The following is a 13,737-nucleotide window of genomic DNA, read 5'->3' as shown; positions in this document are numbered from 1 at the left end:
AAAGACAATACACATGAATGGCAAACGTGACATCATTCTGACTAATAGAAAGTAGAAAGAATGACGTCACATACTGTATATCTGTTATAGTAATTCCTCTTTCCATAAACATGGACAAGTCTAAACCATTACAGATATCACATGTTACTAATTGTTATTTACTCTGACAGATTCACCAACCATCTGAATTGAACTATCCACCTGTGCTACAAGGCCAAGGGCTGCAACAAATACAATAATGGAGGAGTCGTCTGCCAGTGAACCACTCACTTCAGGCTTTGTCCTGGCTGACTATGCCGTCTTTGCCACCATGCTGTTGGTCTCTATGGCCATCGGACTCTTTCAAGCCCTGAAGAAGAGTTCGAGGCAGGCAAATGCTGATGAGTTCTTCACTGGTGGCCGGAGCTTGCAAGCAGTGCCTGTTGGGCTGTCACTCTGTGCCAGTTTCATGTCAGCAGTCCAGGTTCTGGGTGTCCCAGCTGAGACTTCTCGCTATGGCTTTAAATTCCTCTACATGTGCCTCGGACAAACCATCAACTCCCTGCTGACAGCTTACTTCTTCCTGCCTGTGTTCTTTCGCCTGGGCATCACCAGCACCAATCAGGTCCTAGTCACTCTGTCACACTGAATATTATAGACGCTAGAAATGGATGTTCTCATTTGTCATGGCTTGTTTTCTCTCGGTCATGCCACTAAATTAATGAAGTTACCACAGTTAACTAATGGTAATATTGTTATGAAAAATGATGAAGGGCTATCAATTTGTTAATACCTTATTCAAGGTATTAAATGTCATTAAGTCTCTGGATAATTGGTTAATAATAGGGGCCACACGGTTGGCGTAGTGGCTATCGCTCTTGCCTTTGCATCAAGAAGACCCGGGTTCAAGCCCTGGTTGGAGCCAGGGCCTTTCTGCATGGAGTTTGCATGTTCTCCTTGTGTGTGCGTGGGTTTTCTCCGGGTTCTCCGCCTTCCTCCCACAGTCCAAAAACATGCAGATTTGGGTATCAGGTGAATTGGTCACTCTAAATTGACTGTAGGTGTGAGTGTCTCTTTATGTGGCCCTGCGATGGACAGGCAAACTGTCCAGGGTGTACCCCGCCTATCGCCCTATGTCAGCTGAGATTGGCACAGCACCCCCCTCCGTGACCCTCCGGTGGAGGATAAATCAGTAGATAATGGATGGATGGATGGTTAATAATATTTGCATATTAAGCAAACACAGAACAACACAAGAAACTTTTTTCTTATTTAAAAGTCCAGTAAATTAAACAATTTCCAGGCTTTTAAGGGTAAAGTTAACACATTTATGAGAGTAACTACTTCAGACCTGTGTGGTGAAGTAGAAGCAGGATTTTCTGGGGTGAGGGGGAAAGTGGCACCTGTGGCTCATCAAATAGGATAGAAATATGAGGTGAGGAAGGATGAGCGAGATACCGTGATGTGTTATAAACTCCTGCCGTCTGTCTGTCTGTCACAGTATCTGAAGCTGAGATTTGGCCGAGGCCTGCAGCTGTTGGGGAGTTTCCAGTTTCTTGCGGCAACGGTAAAAATGTCACATTTCACATTCTCCCAAACTTTCTAAAGTAAAAATTGTATTGGTGTATTCAGAATGTACTTTTTCAGCCTGTACTTTGTCACTTTGCTCTCTCTCTCTCTGTTTCGCTGTTTCTCAGCTGCTGTACACAGGGATTGTTATCTATGCACCTGCCTTGATACTGAACCAGGGTAAGAGACAACATTGATGTCTCACTGTGCATGGAATAATGGGATTTTTTTCATTTGGTGGTTTGATAATATAACACCCAACACCAAGACCTGACATGACACGGAGCATTATGAAAACTGAGGCTAATTTTAACTTTATTCAATACTCCCATAAGATTGAATTGCATTGCATGCAAATTGCGTATTGCTTTTGACTTTAAAGGTGTTACAACTTCAACAGCACCCCTGTTTTTTGTTTGTTGTATTTTAGCTACTGGACTCAACATATGGGCGTCTTTGATTTCTACTGGGGCCATTTGCACCCTGTACACCACAATGGTGAGAACAAGGTTTTAATTAACACACTAAAGTTCAACATACCACTCTCTGTATCACATGTGTTTTAAAATATGTACAATTTGTTAAGGGCCATCAAAAGCCTTCATTTGACATCTTGCAGCATTTAGAGAGGCTTTTCTCCAAAATGAACCAGATCCAAATGCTGATCCACCTGATGATCTGAATGATCCACCTGATGCTGACAGAACGCGCATAACTTGACATTTCTGTGTTTTAAAAGAGGACAAATAGACATTTCGACTGACATCTTATGTTGGAAAAAGTATAGCAAGACCTGTCCACCATGGTGTCTCAAAAAAAAGTCTAAGGGCCTGATTTACTGATCCCAAATAGAATGCGCTAAATTGCGTGAGCAAGCTTAAACATTGCGCCTGCTGCTGGTTTGTGACCTACTTAGATTGCTGCCGTAATTGACTACAGGCGCAAAAGTGTTTAAGACCACCCTATTTAAATGAGGATTTTGCGCTAGTCAAGGGTTGTCAACATGGAGAAAGTGAAAGAGCAGGCTCAACGGAAGCGCAAAATTAAATTTGAAGCCACTGAACCGAAAGTACAGCCAGTGACGTGCGGTGAGCTTTAGGGTAGGGTAGCACCGAGAGTAGACCAGGTTGGAGCTGGACCCATTAAGGAAAAACGGGGAACAAAAAAAAGGAACATGGGTACGACTCCTCCTTGAACCACAAACTGTAGACCAAGGTAAGTCTATTACAGTCAAACACGCATTTCTCCTCTGGATATCTATATTTAGTTTATTCAGATACCAAATAAGAAACGAGAGAAGCACTCGGAGAGCACAGACCTCCGCCAAGGCAGCTAAGTGCCTACAAAATACACTCTGCCGGCGCGCCTGGGTCAGACAGCGGGAGTTGCAACCAGCGATCACATTATGGTCAGAAAATTAGTGTTGTATCCAGTGATCACACCCAAAATTTGATCATTTGTTAACATTTCAGCCAAATCCAAAGACTTTTTCGAGTTATCTTGCTAACAGACAAACAAACAAACAAACGCCGGCGAAAACATTCATTCACCTCCTCCAGCTGGGTGCAGAAGTATGTGCATAACCGCAGCCATTTGTGCGCACGGCTGTGCCAGTTAAGACCTAGCGTTCTAACGTGCTAATTATAGATGCAAAAATAAGCACCGCAATCAGTTTCAAGTTTGATAAATCACATTGCCCATGCTAAAATGACATATTTACATTTTCTCCTCCCAGCACACGCAGAATTGCGTGTAAAGGCCCCACATTTTATATTCATTAAGGCAGGACCGCTAAATGGATTGCGAGTGCTATTTTGCCCGCAATCCAGTTTGCACGCGTTTTTGCATGTGCAAAGCAAAGTAAATCAGGCCCTTTGTGTCTCTGTTTGTGCATCTCTTCTTTCTTCTGTGTTTATCAGGGTGGAGTGAAAGCTGTGATCTGGACGGACGTCTTCCAGATCGTTGTGATGTTGTCCGGCTTTGTGGCTATTTTAATCCATGGCACACTTCTGGTTGGTGGTCCTGCCATGGTGCTTGAAACTGCAAGGAATGGATCACGCATTAATTTTAATGAGTAAATACACTTAGACTTGATAAACATTCTTTGAACACATTATGTGTAAAGTAATTTCCTGCTGATGGTGGACAGTCTTCCTAATGCTTGCTTTGTAATTGTTTTTCCTACATAAATGAACAAACCCAGAAACAGAAGTTTTAACACATTTTTTATAATGGTTCTAAGTCAAATCTACAAGTCAGATTTTTTTTGATCTTACAACTACACCTCAGTTCAAATCTGAGCCACCAAGAACCCTTTTTAGCTCTTTATTCTGGAAAGGGGTTATAAAGAGTTCTCTGGCACAAAATGGTTCTTACTGGAACCATTAGTGTTTTCAGAAGTAAATAGTTCCAGGTAGAACCTCAGCCCTTGTAGAAGGACCCTTTTGGAACCCTTATTTAAGAGTGTGTCGGGGTGGTCAAAATGTACAGAAAAAAGCCTGTAAGAGGTATATATTTCTTTCTTCACACGATTTTTTGTTGTAATTTAAGCAATTATTAGTGACAACTTTATATCTGTCAATCACAAAATATAAAGTATGATTTCAAATGTGACTGTCCAGGGTGTACTATGTCAGCTGAGATTGACACAGACCCCCCCCCCCCTCGACAAAGTGGTCGAAAATGGCTGGATTCTAAATGTATTGGTTAAGTGTCAATGATTTTTACAATGATATTCTGCCCCCAGTTTTGACCTGAACCCACAGCGGCGCTACACCTTCTGGAGCCTCTCTGTTGGCGGTGCATTGGTGTGGCTGTCCATGTACGGTGTAAACCAGGCTCAAGTGCAGCGCTACATCTCCTGCAGAACAGAGAGAGAAGCTCAGAAGTGAGTAGAAATCTGTTTTCCATTCATATTTCTATATAGTATATAGTTGTTTTACATGCCTAATAAAGTGGCCAGTGCGTGTCGGCTGATATCAAAATGGAGATTTGTATTTGCCTTTCATCTTAGAAGCACCTGACTCATATTGATAGAAGGTAAGTGATTGGAACTCAGAGAATCATCACAAGTTTAAAAACAAACTGACACACCTAAACTGTCATCAAACAAGCACAGCCCACAGAGAGCCTTCACTATACCTTGTGACTGGGGGTTCCTCTGTTCTTTACTAGACCATAATGTATTATTGAAATCACTTTCTCAGTGTTATTTGTATATGCCTTACATAATGTTGCAGTCACTTTATTCAGGGGAAGATGTGGTAAAACCACCTTTGGCTTTGGGAATCTGTAGGGTTGTGTTTTATCCTGGGTATCCCCTCCCAAAAAAAAACATGAAGCGTGAGATTTTTTTGTCCCACTCTTTAATTTGCGATTTGGTAACGACTGAAACAGATGTATGATTCTCTGTAGTACTTTCATCATCCTGATTTCAATTCTGGAGCTGAAATCCAATGTCAACACCGACCACCTTTCCATGTCTTTTTGTGTTTAGCCCACAAATAGTTTAATTACCTTTAAATATGTTTTCTATTAAACGGTATTAAGATATTCCATCAAGATTGGAGAAAATATTTGACTTGATCTTTGATGATTTCATTAATGTTTTTCCTGGATCAGGTTTGACATTGCTTGAAATTATATACTTATTTGTTTTAGAACCGTTACCCAGTAAATCTGAATTTGAAGTGTCCTCCATACCAGGTAATAGAAATAGAAATAGAAAAGCACAACATCTGAAATTAACGCTTATAATTATGTGCTTTCAATTGCAGAGCGCTGTTTGTGAACCAAGTGGGTCTTTGCCTCATTGTGACCTCTGCAGCGACCTGTGGCATCGTCATGTTTGCATATTACATCCACTGCGATCCCCTAAAATCTGGGAAAATATCTGCTCCTGATCTGGTATTTGTGACACTCCAAAAAGATTATTCTAACTGATTCATGAACAGAGTTGTGTGTGTTTTATTAGACGCAGACTGTGAAAGCCATTGCATGTGTTGATTTTGTTTCCCCCATATGTTTCTATTCAGGTTAAAGACCATGTAAAGCAATGCAGAGTTTGGTTTCTTCACATATGATATTGCATATGTCATAAAATAGTGGAGTGAATAATTATGTACAAGTAAAGACTAGAAACAGTTTCTCTCCAACCTGTTCAGATGATGCCCTGGAGCCATGGTTAATTAGACCTGTGCTCCTACATTATGTCATTTAGTCAGGCTTCCTTTTTCTTCAGAACATATATTATTCTGTTACAAGTCAAGTGTCAATTCTGAGCGATGCAGCTTACTTGGGAACGCTTCAGCCAAATTCTCAAAAAGCTCCAACTCTCCCTGAGCGAAACCACACTTAATAAAGGTTACCTGCTCCTCCTTATATACATCATCCTATGCCCTTTATTCGACCCTCATACTCTAGCACATCAAAGGACAAATGCCTAATCTAAACATCCACTTTTTATGGTCAGACGACGATCCAAGCAGGCAATGTTCAGATAAACTCTGCAGGCTTCCGTCGTAAACGTAAATGTAGGGCGTTGTAAACCCCAGTTACAGAGTATGTGAACATAGACTTATAGTAAACATATTTGCTGTGTTAAAGTGTAAAAGATACTTCAATTAATACATGACCTGAAACCAACTTTTTTAAAGCACTTAGCAATTTTTTAATCATTACAATTTGGCAAGGTAGTTAGTAACACATTTTCCCGTGGTGTGACAAAGTCAGAAGAGATATTTGTTGTCGTTTTACGCGGTCTTTAAGAAAATAATATTTTTGTCAATCATTTCCGCTTTTGTTTCAAACACTGATATTACTTTTTCCCCTTGGACTCGTTGAATACAGTACATGCCATACTTTGTGTTGGACATATTCAAGAATCACCCAGGTTTTCCAGGCCTTTTCCTTGCCTGTGCATACGGTGGGACTCTGAGGTATGTGAATCGTCTCTTCTCTAAAGCTAACTAAAATGATCACAGCTTTCCTCAATAATGAGTTAATACTTAACAATCATGTGTACTATACTATCATATCAGTCCTATCCTTTGTGGGTTTCTCATTGTCTGTCAATGTCTGCCAATCTGATAAAAAAAAAAGAAAACCAAATATAATTGTATCAAATGACCAAGTATTGCCTTTGCACATCAAAACCCAACTATATTCCACTGTTGTTGAGAAAAACACTGGGTGACATGTGATGAGTCCTCTCTGTAGTTTGACAGTGTTGATCAATGATGTGTTTTGTAATGGATTTTGGACAATAATGGCCCTGTTAAAACATAATATAATCCATAACAATTAGCAGCATATATTCATTGCTGGTTTAGATTGTTGTTGTTATCGAATAATCAACTTTCAAAGTTGTATTTTGTGTATCCTCAGTGCAGTATCAACCCTCAAGACATACATTTGAGCAGCTCGCCCAACTCCACAGAATTCATTTAAAGTATATAAACATGGTCAGTCATGAGCATTCTAAAACAAAATGTCTTTTTGATAGCACGGTCTCCACGAGCATCAACGCCATGGCAGCAGTAACGATGGAGGATCTGCTGCGACCTCATCTGGTCCACATGTCCCAGAAGAAACTGATTCTTCTCTCCAAAGGACTGTGTAAGTTCATTTTCATTGACAACATCCACCAAGATAAGATGACAGAATGTGGTGTAAGCTTTGTCATTGCATCTACCACCACATCACATTTTCACAATTAACATGTAAGTCAAAACCGCTCATTCCAGTGGGATATTGTGCCTATTCCAGCAGGTCACATCATAGATATGCCTTCTCTCTTTGTCGGAGGGCTTTTTTTTAGCCAAAGAACAAGCTTTTTTTGGAAGTAAATCCAGAGAGTTGCCTTCAGCTCAACGCTTTGAACTTCCGCCACTATTGAGCGATAATACTCCCTGTATGTCAAGCAGAACTTGTGAACCTGAATTCTGAGCTTCTGAGAAAACCAAAGACTTTAGCATAAGTTTTGTTCAGTCAGTCAAAATAAGGTAGGTGCCATTATCCTAGGTGGGCCATAGAGAAGGGGAAACAACAAATAATAAATAAGGAAATCCAGCAAACAGAAGGAAGAAGAAAGACCACACAAACAAACAGTAATTCTAAACAAACTAGTGACACGTTCTAGCACATGGTTAGAGTTGAAATGTTAATACAACACAGTACATATCTGACCACATTTTAAAGGAGCTTCTTTTGCTGTCTTAGAGCAATCACCACTGATGTTCAGTTAATTAAAATCACTTATTTTTTCTGTCTGACTGAACCAAACTTAAACTCAAGTATATTACCAAGAATAAAGCCTTCTATAATTACTGATGTCATCAGTACTCTAGTATGTGCAGAGTGTTTGTTTGCTGGTATCTTGTGAGGCAGAAGGTTGTAAGAATGCTCATTTAAAGCTGTTTTACACAGTTGTTTACTCTTCTTTTCACCAAGCTCTCATGTATGGAGTCGGTTGTATCACTGTGGCTGTCCTCTCCTCGCTGCTGGAATGGGGAGTACTGCAGGTATAACCGTGTCATATCACGCATAATCCATCATTTAAACCCAGTTTAATCTAAAGATGAAGCACTTCACAAGTTTATTAAGGCAGCACAATCTAAAAAATGTAACTGATGAATACAAATGGACTGTTAATACCACTGTACCTCATTTACTCTGTAACATCTATGATTCTTTTACCCCTCAGGGCTCATTTATTGTCATGGGTGTGGTCAGCGGTCCTTTACTAGGAGTATTTATTTTGGGAATGTTTGTTCCGGCAGCAAACAGGCTGGTGAGTATAATTATTTGGTGCCAGCCAAGCATTTGTTTTATGGTTTAACCTGTGTTCAGCTACATGATGGTTGTATGAGCAGGAGTCACATCCTCCCCAGCAGCTGTTTATTGTCCTGCCAAGTAGTTTGTCTGGAGATCAGCGAGAGGAATTTGTCCGACTGATTTTACTGTCTGACATGTCTGATTTATGTGATGCTGTGTCAGATGTCATATGTCATAACAAAGATAAAGTTGTTTTATTTGAAAAAAAAAAAAGTTCAAGTTCAACATTTCACGTTTGCTGTTACTCATTGAGCAAGCTCAAGCACAGTGGCAGCTTAGAGCTGCATGAGACATGCATTTCAATAAGCTCACACTCTCACACGCCACGCATCATTTCTCACGCAAGTGATTAAAGTCACTGAATCAATAACGCAATGGCAGTTTGCTCTGCGTAGTTCATTCTCGGGACTGCAGATGTAAATTAGCCTAAGGCTAAAGGCCACATTATACTTCTCTGACTGCGTAATGTGTTATCTAACTGCGTAACCACGGAGACCCCTCGAGCCTTCATACTTTTCTGTCGTGGTACCGGATACGCACTGCATTTTTCTGCCCGATCAGTAGGGGGCGCTACGCAAAGTTGTGCTTCTTGCTACAGTGAGCAATGGCGTCCAAGAGAGAAAGACTGTTGTTGTTGCAGCTGAATAACATTGAAACAGTTATTTCTCACCTGAAATAAATATTTTCTGTGTCCCGGAATGCAGTTTTAAGATCATTTGAGGCGAGAAATTAGCCATTTAGAGTCTAAACATGTGGTTTGCGCATTAAGAAATTACGTATTTATAGTTTGGCAGCGACGTTGCCAGCGGTGACCAGCTCCGCCTCTGTGGACCCTCGGTGCGCGCGGTGGCCGGCACAGAGCAGCGTTATCTCGGCCTGTCCTGAGGACCTATCGCAGCCCTTTCTGTCTCCGTTGTCCCTTGTCGGAGTGACGGACACTTAAAAAATATTTTGTGTAGCCGACGTAGAGGGGTCTCCGTAACCGACGTAGAGCACTTTACGCAGAAGTATACATTGGGCTTAACTCTGGTGCAATGCATCAAATGGTGACATTTATGTTTTTAATTGAACATGGATGGCTCCTTTCAAATAAAATAATATCAATCACTCAAATAGCTGTCTTGAATTTGCGACCGATCAGCCAATCAGAAAATAGTATTCCCTGTTGCTGGGCAGAATGGACATGTGCTCGAGAATGAATCTCGAGACAATGTTTTTTGATGGTTCCTCTTGCACAGAAATACTCTGCAAATGTTGTAAACACAACAAACGGAGCAGTTTTTCTACCGACCGTATAAACAGGAGCGCACTGAGCTCACAAGGACTCTTTCTGTGATGAAGTCAAGTGAAATAAGACGTCAACAGGGGAGCTTTTATTCTGGAAAAGTAAATGGGAAGTTTATTTTCCTACTTCCTCTCCTGCTCGTGCTGAATTCAGCTGAATTTATGCGGCTCTGCAGCGGCATCCACCTGAAAGAGAAGTGCTGTGTAAACATGGAAGTTCAGATTTATTATTATTTTGACGTTACAATTGACACTTAACATCTGCATTCTGATACACTGAGGACAGTGCGTTTACATTTTAGTCTGACTAAGATAACAATTTGGTTTTCTTCATGTCGCGGCTACGAAACATACAGAACCATGCCACCATTCATCTCAACATCCATATCGCCAGGTGCTGTTCATTTTTCTGAAACTGATTCAGTACGCACTAGCTTATAGAGCGATACAGCGCCACCTATGGAGACGGAGTCAGACATTAATGTTTAATAAACGGGGACTTCCTCATGGGGACAAAAATGTCAAGTCGCAATTATATGAATTACTTCATTTCAAGGTTTAAAGTTAGGCTGAGGTTAAGATTTGGTTAGGATTAGGCCAGTAGTAATTATGGTTAAGGTTAGAATAAGTCTTCAGGAAATTAATGAAATGTGTGAGAGACGAGGGGTAGAAGAGGGAGTTTTAAAAGTGTTTTGTAATTACTTAAAAGTTCACAAGAGGTAACAGAAGTTCCACACAGGAGCTACATGACTGCTGGTTCAGACAGAGATGCTGGTTTTACTGTTTTTCTTTTTTATCCGTCTTTCAGGGAGCATTCTCAGGAATAATATCCGGCTTCTGTGTCTCTGTGTGGTTGGGTGTTGGTTCATCACTCTACCCACCCAGTGAAGAGACTATGGGTGTCTTACCCAGCTATGCAGGCCAGTGTCAACCTGACAATATAACCCTGAACAGCCCTCACCAGGACGAGCACTACATATCCATACCCCTTCACCCCAATGGCTACAGGTCAGTGAGTTTAATGGCATGCACTTATTAAGATAGTAATGCGTTTCACTGTTTCCTGTCAAGTCGTGTTTGTTCTGCAGCTCTGTTGTCGTTGTAAACTTTTATCTCTCTTCTTTTTGCCAAACTAGGGGCCTACATAGCTTTTACTCCATATCCTACCTTTACTTTGGTGCTATGGCGACCAGTACTGTCATACTTGTGGGGCTGATAGTGAGTTATGCAACAGGTAAGAGTTTGACTGAAGTGAAAACTGCTGATTCCCAACTACGTTACCCATTCTGTTTGAACTTAAGTTAAGAAGTTCTTAACTTCTCAAGAGATCAAGGTCATCTAGACATTATTACTGTTTATTAAATTGTATTACATATTACTGAATAAATGGTGGGGTTTTTTTCTTTCTAGGACCAACAAAGAGGGATCAGATTAAAGAGGGTTTACTGTGGTGGGACCTGAATAATAAGCAGGTGGATGTCCCTTCAGAGCGCAGAGTAAGTGCCACATTTAAAGCCTTTGACTTAGGATATACCTCAAAAAGGAACCTTGTAATAAGTAAGCACAAGTGGCAGTGGCATTTAAGGTTTTAGATCCATGTTTACTGTATTACATTATGTGGTTTTGAAGTAAAAATAAAAAATAAATTAAAAGGATGAACTGAAACCTGGGTGAACCTGGAGTTGATATGGAGTTTGCATTTCATTGCGTTTCATTAATTTATACTCGTTTACACAGTCATGGATTCAGAATGTTAAATACACAGTGTAGAGCTGCAGTTGCTGATGTTATTGTTCTCCCTTCTCCGTGCTGGAACATTATTATGCTACAGTATGTACGTCCTCTGAAAACAGCTTTGTGTGTACAGTGGCAGGATGAGGGCAGAATTCACTTAACCTTTAACCTCGCTGTCATTCTCCAACCTGTTTGCAGTCATCTGGTTTTACTTCCTGTGTGCAGTTGTTCATGTGAACCTGTTGTTATTCATTTGACAGTGGTTTGAATGTAATGGACATGTGCTTTTATTTCAAATGTATGCTTTTTTTTAAAAGACATTGTGCACACTATGAATTCATATAAATGTGCTTGCTGTGTGTGTTTGCTCTACAAGATTGGAACAATGTCAAGAATGTTTCCCTGTCTTCTGCACAATGCATGCTGGGATACGCTGCAGCCACCAGTAAGCCTGGACAATCAGGTAAAGACATTTTTATTTTTATTTTTTTTAAAGAGATCGATATCAGCGTGAAGGTTGTGATCACTGTTGCGGCAAATACAATGCACTCAACTTTCATTTAGTGTTGGCTCACCTGCAGAGTGTAGAAGAACATGGTAATACAGTCTGACAGTATAAAATGAGGATTCAGATTCCAAACTTCTTCATCCAACAGTTTTCTTTGTCATTTAGAAAACATTGTTGAAATGCTTTTTTTTTTCTCAGCGACATGAGGCAACAGACCATCCATGTCTTGTGCCTTTGAGGACCCTGGAAAAAGACGATGGGATGAGATATCACTGCTGAAAATCATCGACAACTGAACTAAATGTTATTCCAAACAGCACGTACAGTATGCTGGTAGTGTTTACACATTTATTTCTCTGATAAACACTCAAATATCTGACGTTTTTAAGGTTATAGGTAGAGGAGTCATGTATGATGATAGTTGATATTTGGCACTTTTTACAAATGCTGGTGGTGGTTTTTGGTCGCACAGAGCTTTTTATTTTTGTGCTGAGGAACATACAGAGTTTTCAATTTTATAGGAATGTTATTTGAATTCCTTTCAGCTCTTTCATCTGGACTTTATTTGTGGTATGTTCCATATCTGTACAAGACACACCTGCACTTCATCTACAGCTGTAGTCGTCATGTGACAGTCGCGTTGGCTCTCTGTGTTTGTATTGGTTATTCAGCAAAAAGCTGTGACCACAAGCCTTCTTCTGTTAGATCCCTGGCCCAGTTGTGACGACAGAAAACGCAGCTCTCAGAATCTTTTACAGACCAAATTGATCTGAAAGAAAATCTATTATTAGGTTATGGGTTACTTAAAGCTAACATAGAGTGGTCCTGTTGCACAGATAGTTACGGAGGTCAACTTACATACATTAACTTGTTTTTATGGTCAAAAACCTCCTAGTTGCTGTAAACGAGCCGATAGAAATCTGTCTTTTCTGACGCTGTGCTGAGCCACGATATTTCAGACTGAACTCTCACCCCAGAAGACAGAGTGTGTTGTGATTGGCCAGCCAGCGTAGAGCCTTCCCAACTGTCTTGTGATTGGCCAGTACCCCGGAAGTGACATAATCAGCACACCCGCTCTCAGAAGCGCAGCTCCCCCCTCTGGAACGGTGGATGCACTGCTACTCATTATCAAAACATTGTTTTAACAATGTTTAAAAATAGTTTCATCACGACTCCCCGCCGCAGTCCCTTTTATGACTTTGACCCGGAGTCAGACCCAGAGTCAGAAGACGTTATTCTTCTTCTGTGGTTCAATGTACACAACCGGATGTACCCGGACTAGTGCCCGGAGCAGGAGGATCAGCTGTTCAGGAGAACTGCTGTTTACGTAACCGGACCGGGTTTTTTCAGAGATCTCGCTGAGCCCGAGATTACAATAAAACACAGCGTTCTCATCAGTGGCTGAACTGTTTGTTTAGAACCTTCAGGGCTTCTTAAACAAGGTAATAATGCAGATACACACTAAAAAACTGCGTTAATTGGAACTTCCGGTCTAGGTCCACTTTAAATGAACTCCAATATGCACAGTCAAATTGCATTTAACAGCAGATTATCCCAATAATATGTGGTTGTTCCCTCCACAAAGCAATATTTACACAGCCTGGTTTTATATTGCTAAAGCACCTGGACATTTAGAAGATTAAAATAGAATGTTAAATGTTACAGCTTCTACTTTGACAACCTTAATGATTTAAAACCAACTGTAGTGGATAATATTGAAAATGTACTGGATTATAAATCATTTCCTGTGAGTGTGGTGTGATTTTTTTTTTTTGTTAAAATGTGAAATATATGATAGAGATTTTTCTGAAAGATATTTCAATTGCGAA

At 40.5% G+C, this 13,737-nt stretch overlaps 1 protein-coding gene across 1 annotated transcript; it reads left to right on the top strand.

The window, feature by feature from the left end:
* Nucleotides 1-238: 238 nt before the first annotated feature.
* slc5a5 (solute carrier family 5 member 5) lies at nucleotides 239-12,204 on the top strand (the record flags this gene model as incomplete). Its single annotated transcript, XM_083887782.1, has 16 exons — nucleotides 239-604; nucleotides 1,481-1,546; nucleotides 1,677-1,728; nucleotides 1,979-2,046; nucleotides 3,468-3,622; nucleotides 4,295-4,435; nucleotides 5,325-5,454; nucleotides 6,397-6,485; nucleotides 7,052-7,164; nucleotides 7,999-8,069; nucleotides 8,252-8,338; nucleotides 10,475-10,674; nucleotides 10,803-10,900; nucleotides 11,077-11,162; nucleotides 11,777-11,863; nucleotides 12,148-12,204. 16 exons carry the CDS (start codon nucleotides 239-241, stop codon nucleotides 12,202-12,204), a joined length of 1,866 nt encoding a protein of 621 aa, XP_083743908.1.
* Between the last annotated feature and the right edge of the window lie 1,533 nt (nucleotides 12,205-13,737).

This window comes from Microchirus variegatus, assembly GCF_963457635.1.
Source record: "Microchirus variegatus genome assembly, chromosome: 4".
In the NCBI taxonomy this organism is placed as follows: domain Eukaryota; kingdom Metazoa; phylum Chordata; class Actinopteri; order Pleuronectiformes; family Soleidae; genus Microchirus; species Microchirus variegatus.
Note: the sequence above shows the minus strand (reverse complement) of the source record. Positions and strands in the feature narration are given on the sequence as shown.